Source organism: Megalopta genalis, chromosome 1 (assembly GCF_051020955.1).
Source record: "Megalopta genalis isolate 19385.01 chromosome 1, iyMegGena1_principal, whole genome shotgun sequence".
Lineage (NCBI taxonomy): Eukaryota > Metazoa > Arthropoda > Insecta > Hymenoptera > Halictidae > Megalopta > Megalopta genalis.
Genome location: NC_135013.1, coordinates 40,951,436 through 40,975,227, shown reverse-complemented (window position 1 = coordinate 40,975,227; position 23,792 = coordinate 40,951,436). Strand labels below are relative to the sequence as shown.

The 23,792-nt window shown below is 33.0% G+C and overlaps 1 protein-coding gene across 1 annotated transcript in view; it reads left to right on the top strand.

Moving 5' to 3' along the window:
- Phlpp (PH domain leucine-rich repeat protein phosphatase) overlaps window positions 1-23,792 on the top strand; it is a 185,422-nt gene that overhangs the window by 83,355 nt on the left and 78,275 nt on the right. Inside the window, exon 5 of the mRNA XM_033467284.2 lies at window positions 17,957-18,192. Within this exon, the coding sequence (XP_033323175.2) occupies window positions 17,957-18,192 (236 nt within the window). The remainder of the gene's footprint in view (window positions 1-17,956; window positions 18,193-23,792) is intronic.

The following is a 23,792-nucleotide window of genomic DNA, read 5'->3' as shown; positions in this document are numbered from 1 at the left end:
ATGTTTTGTCTTTCAAAAAAGTAGCAAGACTGAATTTATTTAAATTTCGTGCGATCTTTATTACAATGTGCTTGAGTAAAAATTGAAACATTTCCTATAAACGCATCTTTATCATTTCAGTAATTGTAAAATGAAAAATGAGATTTAGGTTTCTTGTTATTTCCAGTGATCTTCTTTGTAGAATTTCTTCATATAATTTATTATTTAATATAAAAATCTAATGCGAGTTGCTTGTCTTGAAATCTGTGAAGTGCATGTCCGTAGTTGTTAAACATATATGCGAAGCCTTGGTAACAACCATAGATCGATAACAAGCTATTACATTTTTAAACTGTAGATCTTGTTGCCAAATTAAATTTTTCTTGAGTAGAAATAAGAATCAGACAAAAATTTATTTCTTTGGCTAAAGATTTATAATAAACTCAGAATAAAAAATTAGTTACATTTCACTTCGTCATTTTTTATAATACATGCATTAAAATTGCAGTTTGCTTAATAACCTTCTAATAAACAATGATGAATGAAAGTAAATCTTTGTATTCCTGAAACAAATGTTTGCAAATGATCTTAAGTTATCTAGAAACAATAGCACGTTACGAGAAAGTACCTTTGAAAATCACACTACTTCCTCAATGTTTGAGTGCTTTGATCAGTTAGTAACTATAACTCTTTCTTTACGTTTTGGATTGAAATCTTTTAAGTCTTTGCGAATTTATTCATTCCTAATGCACCGTTCGAAACGTACCTTCATTCCAAGAATGATTGCTTGGACTAGTTTCGTCTTCAACATATTGCTCCCCAGGAAATAAGAACGAAATGAAAATGTTTCCTGTTATTTTTCTTCTGGTAAAGATTGCAATTCTGAATATAAAAATGGGTCACATTATTCTGATAGATTGAAGCATCGTGTAATAATTTGCACTATTATTATATATTTCATAAAATATCTGTAGTAAAAAATAGCAAAAAAAATGACATTAAAAGTGAAAAAGCATAACAGAATGAAAAATATGAAATAATATGAAATAATAATGTGAAAAAATATGAAATCGTTCCTGGAAGAAAAAATTCTGCTACTGTATGAGAATGGAACGATAATTATACGAAAATTACAAATATTTCTTCAACGTTGTAGAAGTTTCTATGATTTTCGGTTGATAAAAATCCGCAGAATTTATATTTTTATTTCTTTGTGCTCCGTGTACCTTCGGAACCATCGTGTAACTTTGTCATTTTCATCTAACGGTTGAAACTTCCATAAACTCATTTCTAGATAGTTCCCAGTTATAAATCTCGTTCTTTCTACCCATCGACTCTACTTCCTTCGATTGCTTCCTCATTCCAACTCTCCGCGACTTTTATACCTCCAGCTTCCCGCGAGAACAGCCAGGACCGTATCTTCATTTCATAGAAAAACAAACCGGGAACAGTAATCGAGAAAATTGAAAGAAATCTATTAGTACAGTTCCAGATTTGTTTGTTAAATAAAAAGACATACGTGCGGTAATTTATGCAATTAACGAAGAGAATAATTCGAAATGTTGTAATTTGTTTATAGCAATACTGTTTTCATATTATTGATTGACCTTTGACTTGAAAGAAAATAAAACTTGCGTATAATTTTATTCTGCTTTGTTTTCTTTTAGTTTGTGATATTCTGTTATAAAAATATGAATTTAGATCAATTTGGAATAAACAACAAGTTACAGTGGAAGGGATAAGTACAAATATTATTAACTTATTTTGTTGCACTTTTAAAATGTATTTATTAATCAAAAATAATATTATAATAATATTTTGTGGCATCAAATATTATGATCTCAAAATTATCTTGACCTCAAAATTCTTACTGAATAACTACTAAAATGTGCAATTTTCAAAATAAATATTGATATGCATAAATAAAGTATTTTATAATATATACTAATTATACAAATTCTTTTTCCTTCTTAATTATGTAACCTGAATTTTTTAAAAACAGACAAAATAATCTTAACAGGAATCAAAGAATTGAGAATGATTATAAAGTGTACTCTAAAACAAATAATCATGGCAGGTTAAATAATTAATTTTCATGGAGTGAATGAGGATGAAATTATGGTACTACATTATTTCAACGTATTGAAAGTTTAAGAATGTTCTTACATATCAAATTTTGCATAAAATAATTTTATCTTTTATCATAAATAATAACGATAACAATCAAACATTTTTTGTACTTATCATATATGTGCGAGTCACTTCCAATTTATTAAAATTGTCAAAGAGACAATGAAATTTCTATTTGTATTTATTCTTATCATTCTATATTTTATTCGAATAACATTTCGAATAAAGTTTCGTTCGAGAAATATATCGGATACATTTTTCGAATCAAATTTTATTCGAATAATGTCCGACTCTGACGTTAACTTGATATCAAAGGACATATTAAACTGTAGAAATAAGGGACAGAACGTTTGCACTTTCTCGGCGGCCTTCGCCGGTATACAACTTCTTAATTCCACGATCTCTTTAACAACGATCACAATGGACATTAACGAGACCAACTGCTAAATAAATAGCAGCCCATTCATACAGAGCGGCCTTTTGAAAAATCGCTGGGAACGCGGCCCCGAATAGAAGTGTATCGTCGAAGGAGAACATCTTTCTCTCCGACTGTTCGTTATCGAGCTGCGCGCGATTTATCTTCAACTTTGATGTATTTTCCGGCCGGGAAGAAGAATAAGAAGAAGTTTCCACGGCCGATCAATTGTCGGACGGCAGCCACTCGTCGAACCGAGGAGGGAACATTACCGATACATGTAACTCCGTGACTGATAAGTGAACTTTAAATTGGATTTCTTTGCCGCGGATACAATCGCAAGCGTTTCGACTTCAATCGCGTCAGATAAGAAGCTGTCGGTGGGAATAAAAACGTTCATTCCAACCGTGGAAACCGAATGGTGGATCCGTGTTCGGTAGTCCTGCGGGGAGGGCTGTCAGTTTTCTTCCGGCCATCGAACCAACTTTTCGTCTTTGTTTATTTATGCTCGCATGGAAACCGGGAATGGAAACTTGTTTGCGTATGCTGCTAGGTACGTGGTTCTACAAGTTGAGTGTCAGCGAAGTTATTAGAAAAGAAACTGACGATAGATTGATTGTTTTACGGACGGTTTTTTTTATTGTTTTACTAAAAATACCAAAGCGGTCAAATGATCACTTTCTAAATTTTGATTAAAACCAATATATAAATATATACAAGATTCTAAGTCTACAAACAGTCGGCATAAAATAATTAATTCTTTTTTTAATTTTAGATATTATTTGCAGTTAATTAGATCTATTTCATCAGTTGCATACTAAGCCTGCAATCACTGAATATAAGAGTAATGAATCATCATCCTCTTTGCATGTCATTTACATAACTTTATACCTTCACCATAGCAACCAGTTATAATTATAAAATTTAAAAAAATCAGAATAAAATATTTGATAGTATTACAAAAATTCCTAATCATAAGTAGAATGCAGATTTTATGCATTCATGATAGAACCGAATATATCGAACGAACACTACCGATTATAATAATTTCTATTAAAAACATGTAACAATTAAAAATTCGATTTAAAGTCTGTATAAAGACAATAGAAGAATTCCCGAATATTCTTATATCATTTCTAATTTTTTTAAACTATTATCTTACAGCTTCTGTTTCTCTTCGAATTGACTCGTAAAATTTTTATTTCTTTTAAGGGATTCGCAACCCAATCGTGAGTATTGATTTGAACAAACTTTGAATCTGTTTACTAGAAAACTTTCTGCTTCCCGATACGCTTTTGTAGGACAGCCGGGAGTATAAATCGCTTCTAAGTCGTTGACAGTTTTTATAGAATTACCGTGTTTGAACAGTTTGCGGGAATGTCCCCGAGATCCTGAAAGTCCTTCCGGAAGATAAAAGCGTGTCAGTCCAGGACGAAACGAAAACATCTATAGGTTGATCCCGTACAACCTCCGGCCTGCCCCGACCCCTTCCGTCCCCGGCCACGAAACACCATGATTTATCTGCGTCCTGTCCTTTATCCTTCTCGAAGAACGGTCCTGTCACCATCGCCAGTGCGTGCTGCGGATCCAGGATTTCTTTTACCGTTGAAATTTATCGTCTTGACACGCAATTAAGGTTTCAGACCACTGAACCGTTTAACGCCATCTCGAAATATTACTTTGGTCTATTGCATACTGGAAGATCAGAATTACAAAGAATTAACTAAACTGAAATATTTAACCCTTTTTAAAAATTAACTATTTTGTTCTAATATAATGTGTCTTTATGTTCGTTATATTTTTTCTTGATTTAGTACATAGTTTTGTACCATCATAATGTTTTGTATCTATCAAACGATATTGTTATTTCGGCATGTGACCAGTTATTTATTAAATGGTGAAATTATAATAATAATATTATAAGCTTTAATATAATAATATTATCGCATATCAAATGTACAAAACTAGAACGAATATATTAACACTTTATGTATATATCCGCAGTTTTTAATAGTCATTCGATATTTGAAGAGAGAATTTGAGAATTTCTCAAAAAATTGTCCAAAAGCAATAAAATTGTATAAATAATTCAACAAATTATGTGGACTAATAAGATGTAATAACTGCTTGTAAAGCCATTATTTAAAAGAAAATCATTGAAAAGCCTTCCAGTAAATAAAGCATTAACAAATCGATGAATAATAACTGAGATTCGTGCACACGAAACATAGTTATGAACATATTGTTAATAGATTAGCAAATACCTTTATATTTCAAACACTTTTGGAATTTAAAGACGGCTATAAAAATATGCAAGTTTCAGTAGCGATTGAAATATATGACACAACATTTAGTGGCAATTCAAATTGCAGTCAAATTTAAGTATAATGTATTATTTATTTTCAATTTCTCTGTAGTTACCGTTATTTATGAGATAGATATTAAATACTAGAAAATACAATTTTCTTGCGTGAAGTTTAGTTTTCGAATTCAATCGCTTTTAGAAAATTATATAGCTTGGAACGATTGGATCATGTGGCTGACCATTGCTAGACATTTCTACTAGTTTTGATACATGTGAAGGTTAACAGCCATTAGGCATTGAATAAATAATTTTGCATATTAATATAATATAAACAAAGAGCAAATACATTAGATAATACTCTACAAAATTAAAGAATTACTAAATTTTAAGATCAATAACATTTTTATCGAAATGTAATCATTTCATTTTGAGAAGTAATTAACTGTTTATTAGCTGTCTATTTATATTGTACTAAGATTTACAATATACTTTTTTATTTATAATATATATATATTTATTTATTTATTTATATTATTATGTATGTATGATATGTATATTTATATTATTATATTATATTATATATATATATATATATATATATATATATATATATATATATATAATATAATATAATTTAATAATTTAAAATATAATGAATATTATATTTATATTGAATAATATATAAATGTAATGAGAGACTCATTCCATGAAATGATCATCGTTGATTGCAACTGAAAATTGCGAATTGTAGTCAGATATACTAACAAATTATATTTGATTCAATATTTAGATTTGTCACTCGTTTACTGCGAGTATGAATATACTTAAGAAACTGAAATAACTTTCTAAAAGTCAAAGTATATGAAGTTTTTAATCAATATATCTAATATTCAGGCAAAATTACCAATCTCTTCATCGTGAAAAGTAGGTGAATATGAAATAGAAAAAAGAGAAATAAAGAAATAATAACTGTATTATATAAATTTAAAAATCAGCAACACTTTTCAAATAAGAGATTAATAATAAATAGACTGCTAATTTTATGCATTTATAACAAAAATGAACGTACGAAATATGAAATAGTGAAAATTTTAAAAGAATTTAAGAACACCATTATTTCATTTTCAACCTACTGAAATTGTATGGAAAAGTAATCAGTTTTTAACACACTCCTGTTTCCTGAAACGATTTTAGGAAATTTCAATTTTCTATTTCGAATTTTACAGTTTAATACCAAGTACACATAATTAAAATTTTCAATTAAAAATAATATTACCGAGAACTGTAAAAACTAACAAAGACAAAAGTATAATGTGTTTCGAATAAATATTCATCTATTCAAATAATGTAAAAATATAATAAATAAATCGTAGTACATTTAAAATATTCTATCACAAAACAGCAATATGAACACTGTTAACATTGCACAGCAAACACACCTAAAAGCAAATCAAAAACAAATAAAATTTAACGTCGATACTTCCTCCATGTCTACAGTAAGGACTGAAAGCGAGCACATACCTCTTAAAACGATATAACTTTTCTCAAGCAGGACTAAATAAGTTGATCGTTTTTTAATGTTAGAGGGACTATTTTATTGTACAATGACTAAAATACTTCTTTTCAATTTTGCTATTACTTGGAATACAAAAAAATAAAGTTCCGTTATTCACTTTTTTATCTGAATCTATAACGAAAATTTAAGAAATGTATTTTGCATGCAATGCAAAAATTTAATTAAAATCAGTTGATGTTGCTATGAGCTGTTAACACTTAAAGTTCATGAAAATCGCAGTCTTTTTATTCCAAGTAATATCAAAACTAAAGAAAAAGTATTTTAGTCATGATACACTAAAGTAGGTCCCCTAACAAATAACCAAAAATTCGCGTCATTTCGTCCAGTTTTAAAAAAGTTATACCATTTTAAAAGATGTGTGCTCGCTCCTGTTCCTTACCGAACATCTGATAAAACAAACACTATAAATCTTTGTTGAATAATACTGATTTGTATAGATGTCCTACGATGTGATCATCGCACGCGATAATTAAAATTTCTGCGGACGCTGTAACCGAGAGAAATTATACGAGACAGAACGGTTCGATCGGATGCCAAAGGCTTTTAATAAAGAACGAATCGGGGATCAACGACAGGCTAATAACCCGTCAGAGATCGACGGAAACTAATCACGTATATTTGCACCGAGCGGTTCGTGACGGGAACGGGGACGACCAATCGGTTGTAAATTGCATTCTGAAAAAAACAGTGCGCCGCGCCGCTCGTCGACGCGAAACTGTCGAAAAACGGAATGTCTTGTTCCGAATTAATCGATCGACGGCATTTCGTGTATGCTCGGCCGCGCTCGAAATGAAAAAGAAAAACAAGATTAAAGCAAACGAACGGTCTGCGCACGGAACGTTTTCGAAACGGACGAGCTAATGGGAACGAAGATGTAACAGGAAAATAGTGAGAGATAGAGAGAAAAAGTGACGTATCCGTGTGTACTTGTGTGTGTGTGTGTGTGTGTGTGTATCTGTGTTGAGAATTTCTTCGTTTATCGAACGGACAAAAGAAGAAACAAAAGGATGAAATGGTTCTGATCGGTTGAAGAATCTCCGCAAGAGGGGAGGAGCTGATAACCTCTGTGTTTTCCATCCCATCGTGCGCCATTTGTAGTTCGGAAAATATCCGACGGTCCCAAACAAACGAAAACTCGGCGATTCCAGTCGGATCACGTGCGGCAAAGCGACGTTCAACTTCGTCGGCATTTGATAAAAATGTTGAGTTATTGGTCGTTCGTATGAATTCAAAGCTGGCGGTGCCGTTTCTGGACCAATATAAGCCGATAAATGGCTGTAACGAGGCAAAGGAGCACGAGATTATATTTACCTTTGTAAATATCGCTTTGACGTGGTCTTGAAGGACCGAGCTCTATCGGAAGATGTTGTTTTCTTTGCTTCCAACATTATCGATGACGTACTTACCGATGTTAATGACGTAAATTACATCATTTTAGAAGAGATGTATGTACCTATTCTTGTCCTAATTAGATGTCCTTGTCGAATGATCGAATCTTTTTGTTTGTTTAACATTGTATTCATTTCTAAGAGATCGTATTAACAATGGAGTCATTTGCAATCGCTCCTATCAGTTATACTAAAGTCATACTACCCTATATTTTATAGTCAATTAGAATATATTATGTACATGTTTGTTCATATCAGAGTTGGGCACTGTTCGAATTGTTTCGAATAAATATTCATCGATGGAATTCCTTTCAGTCGAATATTTTATTCGAGTAATTAATTTGTCCGTTAATTATTCTATCGGTAAATTGATTCTTACTCTTCAATATTATATTTCTAGTATTTGTAGTATTTCTACATACGTAGTTTTAACAAAACAGATACCTTGGAAAAAATTCTGTTTTCGAACTCATACGTTCGATTTAATAAAGTTCCTGAGGAATTTTCACGAAAAGAGCCCTTACCTCCGGGAAACTTTTTCAATAAATATTTTCGTGGACCAGATATTTCAGAGTCTGTACATTAAAAGATCCACGGGAACAAATTCTTTTAGAATATTTATTAAAAAACAGTCATTATAAAATATATAAAACACCGAAATATTATATACTAGATTTATATTACCAAGCTCCTAACGCGACTGTTGTATATTATTTTATAACAATAATTGGATTTATTCGCACTTCTTACTATTTCTATCATAATATAATGCTTGGATAAATGTACATTGTTTTGTAACAATGACAAAATTGGATTTATTTAAACTTGATACGATTTCAATTATAATATATGCTCGAATAAGTGTATACCGTTTTATAAGAGTGACAAGATTGGATTTATTTAAACTTCGTATTATTTCTATGATAACACATATACTTGAATAATGAAATTTATCTAAAAATCTGTTACAGAAACATTTTTACAATATCAGGAACTGTGAAAGAAAAAATCAGAAACCATTTAGACTGGTCTAATAGTTACAGCATCAATGATATCATCATTTTCTAGAACTGTTTTATATCAATTAACAAAATATCTGTTCCTGTTGTAAAATCCCTTTTTTCTAAATTCTATTGATCCTAATCAAAGCAAAACATACAATCCCAATCATTCTTTTACATCCGTTCTCATTGGAGAAGTTGCAATATCAGAACTCTTTCTAAAAGATGCCACGTTTAATAAATTCCATCGCATCTTGCTAAACAGTTTGAAAACATGTTCGAGTCCTGTTTTCTAATGCTTCGGGTCTACAGTTTAGCAATCACGACAGAAACACTGTGCACACATGTACCAATTGTAGAATTGTAAACCAGCATGAAGCCGCAGCAGCGGAAACGACCGAAGTATCGACTCCATTGTCCCAACTCTCGCATGGCCGTAAGAATAACAAGAAACCTAGACGAAGACAGGGAAGACCTCAGCCAAAGACAAATTAAGCCAAGACCGAAAGTTACTTTCGAATAAGAAGATCGACTCGGCGGTCTGCTAATTATGCCGAGGAACTGGCGCGCAGGAACCGCAGTGCGCCGGTAAATCACTGGGCGGGATTCAAGGGTCCCTTTTCATCCAGTGTTGCGGCCGTGAAAGCCAGAAAGCAAATAAGTTCGCCGAAAGTGGTGCCGGGAAAGTCGTCGAACAGAGACGGGATCATCCCGCGGTGGCTGTTTGCTGTTGAGTCAGCACGCTCGCCGATGCCGAACACCTGTTACCGGCAGCTATCTTGAGTTTAATCAAGCCTCGATTCCTGAAGAACCGGCGGCCGTCAAAGCGTGGCCTCCTTTAAATGACGCGATACCGCGGAGAAGCTGAATTTAGTGTGGTCTGGTGCCTGCGGCCAGGATCCATCCCCCGATTGAGTCCTTTGCAACCACCGCTCTGATGAAACCCTTCAGTTTACCATTAGCTGCTCTCTGAGCTCTCGCGAAGTTCATGTTGCGGGTTATTGAATAAGCAACAATGGTAAAGTCGAAGACAAAAGATAAGGACACCTCATGCTTCCTCAAGCTTGTGTACAGAGGAACTTCTGCGGAAAATACACTGGTCAACAAAATTCTGGCATAGAAAAATTTTGGACAAAGATTTACCAACTTTGACTCTGACGATAACTCTGCACGAAATCATCGCAGGACGATGATTTTTCTTTTTCAATTAAAGCTTGGAACCTGTACTCTTTAAGCTGCTGCTTCTCGACTTTAAGTTTGACGCATCTTCACTGCTGCACCTCCTTAAATGTGAAACCATGTTTGTCATATTAAAAATTGCCATGTTAGACGAAATTTTGTTTTCTCTATTTTCTTTACATGTGTCATTTAAGCACAGTAATTTGTTTGATTGAAATCGTATAATTTTTACCTTTCTTGACACTACGTTTATTTATTATATAATTACCTACTTCTACGAAATACGACGATGTTTTAAATCAAAGTTACAGGAATATTGCACTTCCTTGTACATTTTAAATTAAATAGCAATTAATTATAATTAACAATTACGGGGACATCGCATTTCCTTATGCATTCTTTTATAGAAATTAGTACATAACATTTATTATACAAAAAGATTTTCTTTAATAAAAGATATCTTAAGCATCATTATGTTGCAAATTGGAATTAATGACATAACTTCTGAGGTAATTACCTAAAGTCACGCGATGAGCTTAAGGTGGCAGTAATTGGGACGTCCGCCCTAAATTATCTACTAAACTAGCCCTTCTAGCAACTAATAAAGAAATTTATTTGATCCAATTTTAAAAGAATTATCCCGTTTTAGAAGGTGATGGAACACTTTCGTGAGCCACGGCATACCTTTCCGTCTCATGCTTTCATACCCAACGAACTCCTGTCGGATAACAAGCGAATCGAAAACACGTACACCGTTGAAGCGTTCGAATTGACGCGGAGTTAGTCACTTTCACTGATCAACTGTTTCTACGGGTCATTAAATCCGTCGACCGCGGTGGTCGACGGGGAATCGTGCGGGATTCGTTGCTCACAGTTAAATGAATTTAAGCGGGCCGCTCATTAGAGGATCAAACTTTTCGATGACGGCGTGAATTCGAGCCGTTTAAGCGGAAAACACTCCCGGGACCAGGGGGAAACGATCTTTTTCTCCGCGGCAGCGAATACGTCTAGCCCTCGGGCCGCTTTAAACTGACCGCGGCGCAGTTAATGCGGTTTACGGACCACCTAAAACTTTTACCGGCGCCGAATGCCCGCCGGGGATTGCCAACGATTTTTACCGCCCTTCCGTGGAGATCGAGATGATCGATGGCCCGATAAACACGCGTCGCTATCGCCTGATACGCGCGTCCGCCACTTTCTTCGATACAACGATACTGCAAACCAACTATATATAGGGTAATTGTGCCAATTACAGCGCCACCCCCTGGTTACTGTATTCTTCCAATAATTTTATTTATATCCAACAATAACGATATTAAATTAAAGATACTAAATTTTTTAATGAAAATTTGATCTGTACTAGATATAAGATACTAAATTTTTTAATGAAAATTTGATCTATACTAGATATAAGATACTAAATTTTTTAATGAAAATTTGATCTGTAATTTTCATAGCCGAATCAAAACTTTAACTTCTTAAAACCTATAAAATGCGGAAACTAATTTTTTAATTTTATTTGATATGTTTTTTCCTTGATCTTGTGAAGAAACACGTTGCAAATAAGGATGAAGAAAATACAAAAATGATGCTTTCCACAAAACAAAAGAATGAACTATTTTATTCATGAAATTCGACCAAATTACAAAAAACGGAATAAGATAATCAATTTCTTCGATATATTCTTTTATTTAAAGTGATTCAGTCGTAAGAAAAATAAAAAAGTTTCATAAGTAAGTAAATGCTTCATTTAATTAAAAATCCTTGTAAGATAAAATCTGATTTAAAAAAATGTTTCATACAAAAGCTTTCATTTAAAGAAACGAAGTTACCCTTCAAATAACCTTCAAAGCGATCAAAAACAACAAAATTAATAAAATCAATATATCGACGTTCGTCCTCAAGTAGTTTAAACACAGAAAACATGGTGCAATTGTCCCAATTGTCCCTCAGCTTTTTAACAAAAATGGATATTTTGGGAAGAAGAGATACGATTATTCGAGCCTTGTATCTCGTTTTTATAGTTATTCACAATCAGCAATTACAAAAACGAGCCGCAAGTCTCGAATGATCGTGCCTTCTCTTCCTAAATTGTCCATTTTTGTGTTCAAGCTGAGGGTCAATTGGAGAGAATTTACTGTACTTACGTTTTAACGGTGTCCAAAGGCAAGACACCGACAACGATCAAAGATTTAACAGAGTTCGAAAGAGCCGCTAATGGCCCTCGATCGCCATCGAGGACCTCTTTCACGATTTTTGCAAAAGGCAGACAGTACGCAATCGACTCTCTCGGATCGAACTCTGTGTCGATTATTTTATTGCTGAAACTGTTCGCTGGCTTTGCCAAAGGGCAAGTGATTCTCCGCGAATGGATTTCACTGATCAACTACGTCTGCCGTCGGATAGACCGCTGAGAGAAAAGTTGTCGAGATTGCTTAATAATGAGCCAAAGCGTTGACCAACTCTGTACCGCCAAGCTTTTCGAAAAGTTTTAATTGCCTGCATTCCCAGTATGCACTCCCTGTTACACTTTGCCGCCTTGATGAGGTTACCGATCAATCGAACAGCTCCCTCTGAATGAACTCTCTCGGGCAACTTTCAGTTTTTCTTTGACGTTTCCTGTTTCGTAAATTAACAGACTTCCGTTTCTATTGTTCACCTCCGTTCCGTGCTTTTATATACATCGGTGATTCCTTCAAATATTGTTAATCACTGTATATTATATATAAATATTATATTATATTATTATTTTTATATTTAATTTTATATTTTATATTTTAATTTATATTTAATATTATATTTATTATTATTATATTATTATATTATATATATTATATATATATATATATATATATATTATATTATATTATATATATATATATATATATATATATATATATATATATATATTATATTATATTATATATTATATAAAATTCACTGTATAAAATATTGTTGTGACGTAGAACGTTTTATTTTACAGTTTGACGTTATAAATCCAATGTATATTGTCAATTTGAAGGATAGAGACTATTTTTAGAAAGATGTGAACTTTAAATGTATGGTGCTTGCAAATGTTACTGCAATTATAATTAGATTTTGATCGAACTGCATTAATTCTGTGATATTTCACGCGGACGATAAATTTACTAAAATCATAATTTATTTAAAATGACGTACACGTTTGACATATCTTTTTAAACTATGTATGCAAGAGGTACTCTCTAATATTAGTATGAATACAATGCTGTAAATATATATAAATCAATATAATTCGAAACTAAACGAAATCAGACTATACAAACATTAATAACAGTAAAGTAATCGTACAAATAAAATAAAATCTTTCACAACTACATTTACACAAAATCTTTAAATAAACTACATCTATATGCATCTCCATTGCATATACATTTATCTTTTCCAATTTAAATGCAACAACGTAATTGTTTGCTTTGAGAATAATTCTATTTAGAAATAATTACGAATTCCACACCTATCCACATTTTTATTTGATAACCAAAAATCATGCTTTGAATCAAAAAATGTTTGTTTGTATCTTTGCTAATATAAACAAATGAAACGCACTTTGATCGACGCAAGAGAAACATATTACGTTCGTGCAAAGAATGTCGAAATTGCAGTAATAAAAGAGAAATCGAAATGGAGGCGGACATTGTGCGTTTTCTATGAAAAATTATAAAATAATTGTCCCCAAATGATTCCGGGAAAATGAACGTGCTCTTCAGCGCGCGATTGTTTTCGTAACAAACAAATCGAAACAATTATTAATTTTCTCCCGAGTGAAATGTGCGGAACTCGGGGTCCCACAAGGGTTGCACGTAAAATACGATATTGTTCTGTGGTACATGTGAAAATGATAATGAATATATATGTAGTATGTCGAGTGCGCACATTTCTGATTAAACTGCGTTCTCGGATTTATTGCACCGTACATTTGCGATTCACACTAGTGGATATTGTAATTTCGAATCGGAGCCGTGAAGTGACGATCTGATGATACAACAATATATGTATCTAGATTTCGGATGAAATAGAAAATTGTTCATCGAATAATAACTTACTGGACGAACAAGTATCTATCGCGTTAATATATTTCCAATTTGCGACGTATTTCATTTTTCTTCGATACAATTGCTTACTTAGGAATATTATAACGTGCTTTCGTTGCGTTTCTTTGTTGTAGTACAAGTGACGATTTTAAAGAGACTTTTGTTTCATTTCAACAATTGTTTTAGAGACTTTTCTAATTTCAAACCAGCCCATTGAGTTTAAAATTGTTATTGTAACATTCTTCAAATCGTAGAAAATGAAGATAAAACATTTGATTAAAAACTATTTGAACCGCTCCAGAGAAAAATATATTGATTATTACTTCCATTCTGTCAGTGCTGACTAAAATGAAAAAATAAAAGAAATACGTACTTTTCATATGGCTTGTATAATTTTATGATTACATTCAAATCACAATTCTACATTATATTCAAATCAACCATTTGATCATGGCGGGTCATATTTATCATAAATATTATAATTAAAAAATGTAGTTCTCGCCAACCAATTGTATAAAACAAACGGAATATACGCATAATAAATAACATAATAAAACAAAATTTATTCCACAAAAATTGCATTAGAGGAATAATTTTTTTCACTGATTAGAAGACACGCTGTAGCAACATTTAACTAAAAATGCTATTATCTCTGATAATTTGAATACTTTTTTGCATTTCACAAATGTACACGTGCCATAAATGCGCAAAGATCCATAGTCTATTAATTACATTTCTAAACTTTTCGTATTTCACAGATTATAATCTGTGTATAAAAAAAATCTGTACATATCTATAAAATCTGTGTATAAAAACTGTGGTTTTTTACGCAGAATACAAATTCATCCTCATCAATTAGAAAAAACACAAGGGCTATATAAATAACTATTTACTTTCCTAATCATTTCGATAAGTTGAATGTAGCACAGTAGCATTTTTAAATTCTTTAAATGCTTTTAACATTTCGTCTTCAATCTAGTAATCAAATACAGTCAATCTACGAATACAAAAATTAATTTTTAACACATTCTACGCCAGCTTAATCTCGGCGTATTCTCTGATAAAATATAAAAAGAAATATTATCATAAAAATGGAATAAAGTACAATACCGTGGTTGATACACGTATTTGATGCTGTTAGAAATCACGTTGAGTCCAAACGTGTAGAAACATCGATACGCAAAAAATCGTGACAAATCGATAATGCCAGCTAATGCACTCGTTTACAGAAGAGAATAAATACATTCTTCTATCAGGCGCCGTCGAAAACATTCCTCGGAGCCAACCAACACAGATTGATCAATTACTATCGAATTCCGGAAAGGTGAATTCCGTGGGCCCGGGAATAGCCGAATTTTCCTCTGTGAAAGGTCCGGTGCAGTCGTACCGTGCCATCTAATAACACGGGAACTACGAGTACCAGCTGTCCATTGATATTCGCGAAGCAACGACCGGTTTTAAATCCGACCGCGTTCATTCGACGGCGACGCAAAACCGGCACGATGCGGCGCGATGCGGCGCGGCTAACAGGCCGCAGTTTGACAACGGCCGCTTGTCAGCGTAATCGAATTTTCCTGGACAGTTTTCGCGGGAACATCGATGTAAAGCAGAATTTATTTCGCCGCGGGGCACACCGCCGTGACGATCGTCGGAATTATAGAATCGTGGGGCCATCCCAAAGGTATCCTCGTTGGAATAAACATGCGCTGCGGGCGCAGCAAGAATTGAAATGCGAATCCCGGCGAGACGATCTGTAAATCTTAATACGTACCACTCGCAGCCGGAATGAACGATGATCGTAGAAAATCAACGGCCTGGAGGAATGAGAACTCAGCGTGAAACTTCGTGCGCTGTCGATCTCTTTTTCGACACTGTTTTCGAATTTCTGAGGCAGAGGAAAATAACTTCGACTGTTCTAACGTTGAAACGCTGATACAGGGAGGTTTGCGGTGGTAGATCGGTGTAAAGAAGACTCTCTTTTATGTGGTATATTGAAACGAGTGGAGACAAAATTCTCGGAACTCCGTATTTGAGAATGTACAGTCGCCTTGAAAAGTACGTTAACGCCTTTTCAATCGGAACAACTTTCTTAAAATTGGTTCAAAGGACTTGAATATTTTTGAGATGTTAGACTGACTAGTTTTCTATGAAATGAGTACATAAAAAGTTTTTTAGATTGCAACACATTGGAATGATAAAAAAATTAAGAAACTATGTTTCTTTAACTTTCTTATGAAAGCCCATAACGAAAATTTAAAAAATGCATTTTGTTGATCTCGGTAACATATGCATACTGAAAATTTTATCGAAATCGGTCGATGCAGAGTCAAGCTACAGCCACTGAAAGATGTAAAAATTACTTGTTTGTGCTTGAAATTCGTGAAAAACTGTGACTTTCACGATCTTTAATTGCTTCAATTGTCAGCATACATATAAGTTACCGAGATCTACAAAATGCATTTTTCAAAATTTTCATTATAGGCTTAGATCAAAACATTGAAAAAACATAATTTTTTAATTTTTTCATCATTTCTATCAGTTGCAATCTAAAAAACTTTTTGTATACACATTACATAGAAAACTATAGTCGGTCTAATATCTAAAACAAAAATTCAAATCCTTTGAACCAATTTTAAAAAAAGTTATTCCGATTGAAAAGGCGTTCACGTACTTTCCGAGACGACTGTATATGGCAGAGACTAAAAATAACAGCTATTTGAAAAATATTGGTACAAAGAATCAGTATGAAAAATGTGTTTATATCTCATAAATAAACAGAACCAGCCCAAATGCGAACAATGCGGAATAACATTAAGCATCGAACACATTTTTCTGGACTGACCCAAGTGGCTACAAAAAAGGATCCTTGATAACAAAATAAACTTAAACTGCAATTTAAATAGCTGCAAGGAGATTGCAAATGTTCTAGAGTTTTTTAAAGTCATAGGCTACCTCAATAAATTATAAGTTAATTATAGATGATAACAATATGTATATTAGAGTTATGTTTTATTTATTATATGTAAAAAAAATTGTAAGAGAATTAATGTATATCTGATAATTATAGAAGCGGTCATGGTCTTAATGCGACCGCTAAAATAAATAAAACCAATATTAATAATAAAAATGTGTTTTTTGTTCAAGTTGATGGTTTTAATCGCGAAATGTAAAAGAAATTGTTTAAAAGAGTGTACAATTAAAAGATTTCAATATTTGATTATAAATAACAATTGCAATGGATCGAATATATTCTTTCGTTGTTCTTAATTATTGATGGAGATTCTATTTCGGTCACTTATGATAATTTTTAATAACGAGATTTACATAATAATTATCGATTAGGGAAATTCTATTTTGATCACTCATAATAGTTATCAGTAATAGAAAAATGATTTCGGTCACGAATAACAGTTATAGGAGAGAAAAAATTTATTTAAATTGTTCATAAAAATTGACTGGTATAATATATAATTTTAACATTAAAATATGAACGACACTTATCTTCATCAGTCTGTATGCATTTGTTACATTCATGTTCACAATAAATGCACAAATCTGGACGCTACTACAAATCCAGTGATTTTGATCAAATATACGAACTGCGAAATTCATTGTTCAAAGATAAATTCCATTTCCTTTCATTTGTTATATAAAAATTTTAGAACCATTCACCCTTTGCGGACGAGCTGACTTTTTAGAGCGCTAAAAAGATTTTTCTCGGAGTAGTAGATCGTGTACCAAAGACATGTACCAAAGAGATCTCACACGGATCACGTGAGAAATCAAGACAAGCGAACTGACGATAAAAATGAGAAATCAGGATCGCGCGAGTAACAAGTCGTAAACGTCGTGATAAACGAGTGAAACGCTGTTCGTAGTCGCAGCATCGAATCAATCATCCTGATTTCAGCCTGTCCAGACTCTAGACCTGAGTGGATGGAACTCGGCGGTGGCGGGGGTGCGGTCTGTTATGCGCCCTCGCGGCTAGGTAAACTTGTGCTGCGTATCACTGGATTTCCAAGGGTCACTCGGCAATGTCATCAAACTCAGCAACAAGAGGACAGTCAGCATCGTGAAACCAGACACTTATACCTTGGCTTTCACCACCCATGGGACCGAGATCTGTGGAAAAGTTGGATTAAACAGGTAAGTCGGAACAAATCCAGATACAATAGAAACTTCGTTTTCAGCTTGGAATACACGCAACCCTCTTTCTTTCTTTCTTCCTTGTTCTGCGAGAAAAAAAAAGAGAGAAATTAGATTTATCGCGCTGCTACGAGGACAAATGTAATTTTCTGGAAAGTTCTAAGTGGACGGATGTCCTCCTACTGGAAATTTCATCCCTTGGACTGTTCCATTTTGATTTTTACAGCATTACGAGTGTAGGACATGTAATTGCTTTGTAGTGCCTTCGCTTTCAAATAATTGTCAGATTGAAATTTTTAATATATCGTACATTACGAAATTGTTTATTGTGTAAATTAGACCATAATAGAAGATTTTTTATGTATGATATGTAACATTGAAATACAATATTCTTTTAAGAAGAGATTTTCTGTTGGAAGTGGGGTTCATTTTATTAAAATATAGCGTCTCAAAAATGTGCAATGAAAAGTTTCTCCATGTATTCAAATAAATGGAAAAGTTAGAATGATTTCAACGAATACAGTACTCATGCTATAACTATAATATTAGAAAGAACTCTAGAAGAGGAAAATGTGTCACTGTCACTTCGAGAACTAACATAGTGGTGTTTATTAAGAAGAATCTCAATTTTATTTAATTAGTAAACTGCGAGTGTTTATGCAAAATAAAAATTTTGAAACGCAGAAGTCGTATTCAAGCTATATTTCTTTCAAATATACTGCGGATATCTATGTAAAATAAAAATTGTCTACCTAAATTGCAACAAACTAAACTAAACAAAAATATTGTTTTCTTTTTTAACAGGTCTAACAGGTTAAAAATAATCGAACAGCATTGCTAAAATCTTTTAATATGTCCACTGTTTTATGTTTCATATACACATTTTTGTCAGTTATTAGTTGCAGACATATTATTAGCTTCAATAAATTCTAATATAAAATTTATAGTTCGATGAATTCTCAATTTCATTGGAATGCGATAAGAAACAAATATACGTCAGTTGTCTACTTTTTGGAAATGCATATAAATTATTCAACTGAAAAGCTTCGTTAATATCGATAAATCGGAGAGAAATTTAGCGGAAGCAATTAGCTCCATTAAGCAGGGGTACTTATTAATTCTGCTTTAGACGCGAATTGTGCTGTTTGGCCAAAATACGAAGGGTTTAATCGCTGAACGCATTTAGCCAGATGAAGAGGGAGGATTAAACGAGTTGCCAATTTCAATTAAGTACGCGATAACAAAGAAACCGCTGGCCCGCCTTTCTCCGAAGAAAATCTATTCACCCACGGTCAATTTAATTTTCAATCTAATTTTTAACGCTCGCTTCCCCCGAGGAATACCGAACTCCCCTTGCCGCCTCGGAAACTAAAATTGGTCGTTGTGCAAGTAGTTTAGAAAAATCTTCAAAGTAAGAGGGGACAAACTCGTATTTACTGACTCGAAACAATTTCAAAGCTGGTGCGACGATGAGCACACATTCAACACTTATTATTAGACTGCGGATTTTATGCATTTATGGCAAATCTGAACAAGTAAAATACAAAATTATTGTTATATTAATATTCTACATATTATTCTACATATTATTGTATATTTTATTGCACATATTATTACGAAATACAAAATTACTATTACATTATCAAAATACATATTATTGTTATATTATCACTGTATATATTACTGGCCATATTACTATCTACACAAAACCATTGTTACATTGATGTAACTTTCACAAATGATTAAAGAAAGAAACATATTTCTATATAAGATTCGCTCCTTATAATTGACTTCGATCATTTTTATTTTGCATAAAGATCCGCAGTCTACTTATTATTTTTCAAATGTTTTGAATATTTAATTTCAATGCGTTTTGATCATTTTTATATTGTAAAAATGAATTTCGTTATGCTAGAAAAAAATGTTGGAGGTTAAAACAGAATATAATTATATAAAATGCAAGCCGAAGCAGAACTTCATGGTTGTGCAATTAAAATGCAGTTGGTGCATATTATGGAAATTGGCGAGGCACAGCACGAGGTATATTTTAACGAAAATTTAGTCAAACTTTTACTTTATTTTTACATTTATGTAGTTGTTAATGGAAAGAGCGAGGCGAGTATTTTGCGTCCAACATTGTGAAACTCGATAAATATGAACATACATATTATACATAATTCGTAATGTATCGATAAAGCTGTACATATTCCGATAAAATAATATTGGAATAATTAATAAAAAATTAACCCAGAGGCGATACTTTCAATAATGTATGAAACTATGTTCGCAACAATCGAAAGGTGAAAACACGTGATGCTTTTCATTTCGTATTAATTTTGTCCAAAGAATGACATTTATCGGAAACAATTTAGGAATATATATTGAAAGTATGATGGAAAGTATTTCAAATGTAGACAAAACATACTGAAAAATAAGTTGTCCATGAAAACAACAAAAATGTTCAGAAAAATTAAGTATGAAATTTATTATTCAGTAGATTAAATACCCCACCGGTATCATAATCAAATAAAATATTTTAAGTATTTTATTTAAAAGAACAAATACTAAAAATTCAAAATTTATCGTATTTATCAAAATGTTCTTATTAATTACGATTTGGATATTACATTAACTTATAATAGTACAAGTTCTCTACATATCACAATATCTCTCTCTCTCTCTCTCTCTCTCTCTCTCTCTCTCTCTCTCAATCATATTGAATAAAATTCTCACTAAATAAAATTAGATTAGAAAGTTATAGAATATTTTTCTACATCCTTAATTATCAATCCTAGCAAATAAAATCAGATTAGATGAAATTAGTTAATTATTCTCTAACATCCATTATCAGTCTCATTGAATGAAATCAGATTAAACGAAATCAGTACATTATTTTTCCACATCTTTTATTATCAATCCCAGTGAATAAAATCAGATTAAAAGAAATTAGTTCATTAATTTTCTACATCCTCCATTGCCAATTCCGGTAAATAAAATCAGATTAAAAGAAATCAGTCCACCATTTTTCGACATCCTTGATTGACATTCGTAATAAGTAAAATCAGTCCAAAAAGAAATTGGTTACAATGACCTTTGTTTGAAACAAAGATTGGAAGAGAAAGGACGTGATTCCTGGTCCGCTAAGTGCTAATAGAACTACAAGTAGCTAGGTACTTCTGCTCGAAAAATTAACTGATTAACGGATTAAAGAAAGGAGAGCTGATTATCCCAAAAAAATTGGATCTACCGTTACACTGAGCGGCAGGGCAACTTCTAACGGAATAAAGGCAGATGAAAAAAGACTGTGAACGAGTCAAAAGTGACTTCCATCAAGGAGGGTCCCAGAGTCGGAATCAATCTTCGAGAAGCAGTACTCAATGTTTGCCAGACAATCGCAAGCGACTTAAACTTTAAGCCTGCGCGACTGAAAGCAATTCCCAGGAAGTTGGCTTGGCAACTCCTGGAAGAATGAGCGATCTTTATCCTTCACGGGAGCCCGCTTGAATTTTGCATGACATCCTGGAAATGAGCGTTCGTACGATCCCGCGAAACTGGATGAACCACAGGGGGTCAGGTTGTAATATTCAGTAAGTGCGAAAGATGCGGTTGCGGAGAGTGTGTGTGCCCGTCGATGTTTGTACGAAACGGAGAAGAACACCTTAGATAAAATTTTCTCTTGTTAATTCGTGTATGCAATTTTGTAGATTATGTTCGCGCTATTCGTTGTGCCAACAACGTGATAGTGCTGTGAATAACGCTGTTGCAAATAATGCTGCTGTGAATAATTATAGACTTAATGTAACTTTTACATTTTTAGTGATAGTGAAACTGAAACTTAACAAAATGTCATAGAAAATAGAAATATACAAACATAATATTTCGTTAAGTTTTCGTTTAGATGTCAGTAACAATGTAAAAGTTACTTTGTGTCTATAATTATGCACACCACTGTAACTGTTTCTAATTAAAAGCAAACTCTGTAGCCGTTTATTTTCAGACTTATTTGGCGAAGGAATTTGTCAACTTTTTCTTATAAACAAATGGTATTCTTAAAACTAAAGAGAATTGTGCAATATCACAATTGAATTACTCAAGGGATTATAATTACAAAGCAACTCAGTTACGTTGCAACGAAGTTGCTACTAATATTGCAAATTTTCTATTATTAGCTTCGCATATTTCCTTCATATATTCATACACTATATTTCAATATTTCATAGTAGCGTCCACGTCACTCCTATGATGCAAGTTTGGAGTAGCAAGAGTTGACAGCTACCATGGCTTCAGCTACCTTTTATCAAAAAAGAGAATTCGTTGCTTTTTTTAAAAAAAATAACTCACTCGCAGGAAGATGAAAGTTGTTTTAATCAAATAGCAATTTTGATTCGCTGTTAATACGTTTTTTTTTACGCTTGCTAGATAATTACTGAAGCAACTGGAGTATAAGAGGCTAGGTAGATCACTTTTTCAAAAGACTACATGACACTCTCTGTTTTCCCTGCTGCGCGTGGCCGCGCATTGTTAGGCCACTGATTTGTCGGTTCTCCCATAAATCCTGCTTTTCTCTCGCCGTTTTATCGCGCGAACGGACGAGTTGCTGTTGATAACGTTATAAATTAACAGTCTGATCAGATTGCAGCAACTGATGATACACGATACTCTTAATATCCCAGCAAATGCACAACACCTTTTTAACACGAATATTGGGTTTCGGTGTCGATATTTATGGTTGGTCGGATTTAATCCACGATTTCCTCTGCTTATAGTCGGAATATGAAACTCATCTCATATCACCGGTTACGAGTCCGTTAAAAAAATCCTTTGAAATCATGTCCTCTCCGTTTATCGACTACGCTGAGCTCACGCGGAATTCAGCGGCACAGCTTCGTAATGATTTTTTCGTCGATTTTTCAGTCGCAAACACTGACTATGAAAAATGAAAAACACGAAGAAACATATCAAAATACAGACTACATATCGAAATTTGAACCTTTTATAATAATTCAACAATCTAGGATCAATTTTGACGTTCCAATCCGACTGGACTCATTACATGTGAGTCTCAGATTTGTTTAGTCGAAAAACGAGCAGGCAAAATATGGAATAACGAAAACAACTGGCGATTTTTAAAATACTGTTATATTATTTTAAATCTATTAAATTTATTAACAGAGAAGATAATGTTTTATTTCACTTCCTATGTTCATCCTATTGCAAATTATATTCATACTTTTGCAAATCAAACACATCCTTGAACATTTCGAGTCGAGACTCGAGTCAATGTTCGAGAAAATTTCGAGTCCTCGGACGTATCTCATCTGTCAAGAATGTCGAGATTTTTTAAACATTTCGAGATTTTCGAGAAATCTTATGCAGCTATCCTATACCATAATAAAGTGACTTTTTCTCTAAATATCTGAAACCTGGGTTGTATGCAGCACAGCTAAATCAAAATCAAGATTTCTCCAAAAACCCCAAAATTTTAAAAAATTTCACTGTTCTAGAGATACTAGAGAATTTTAGGGTCCTCGAAGATGTCCGAGAATTTCGACACTCTCGAAATACCGTAATTTCTCCCAAACATGTTCAGAGGTTGGAAT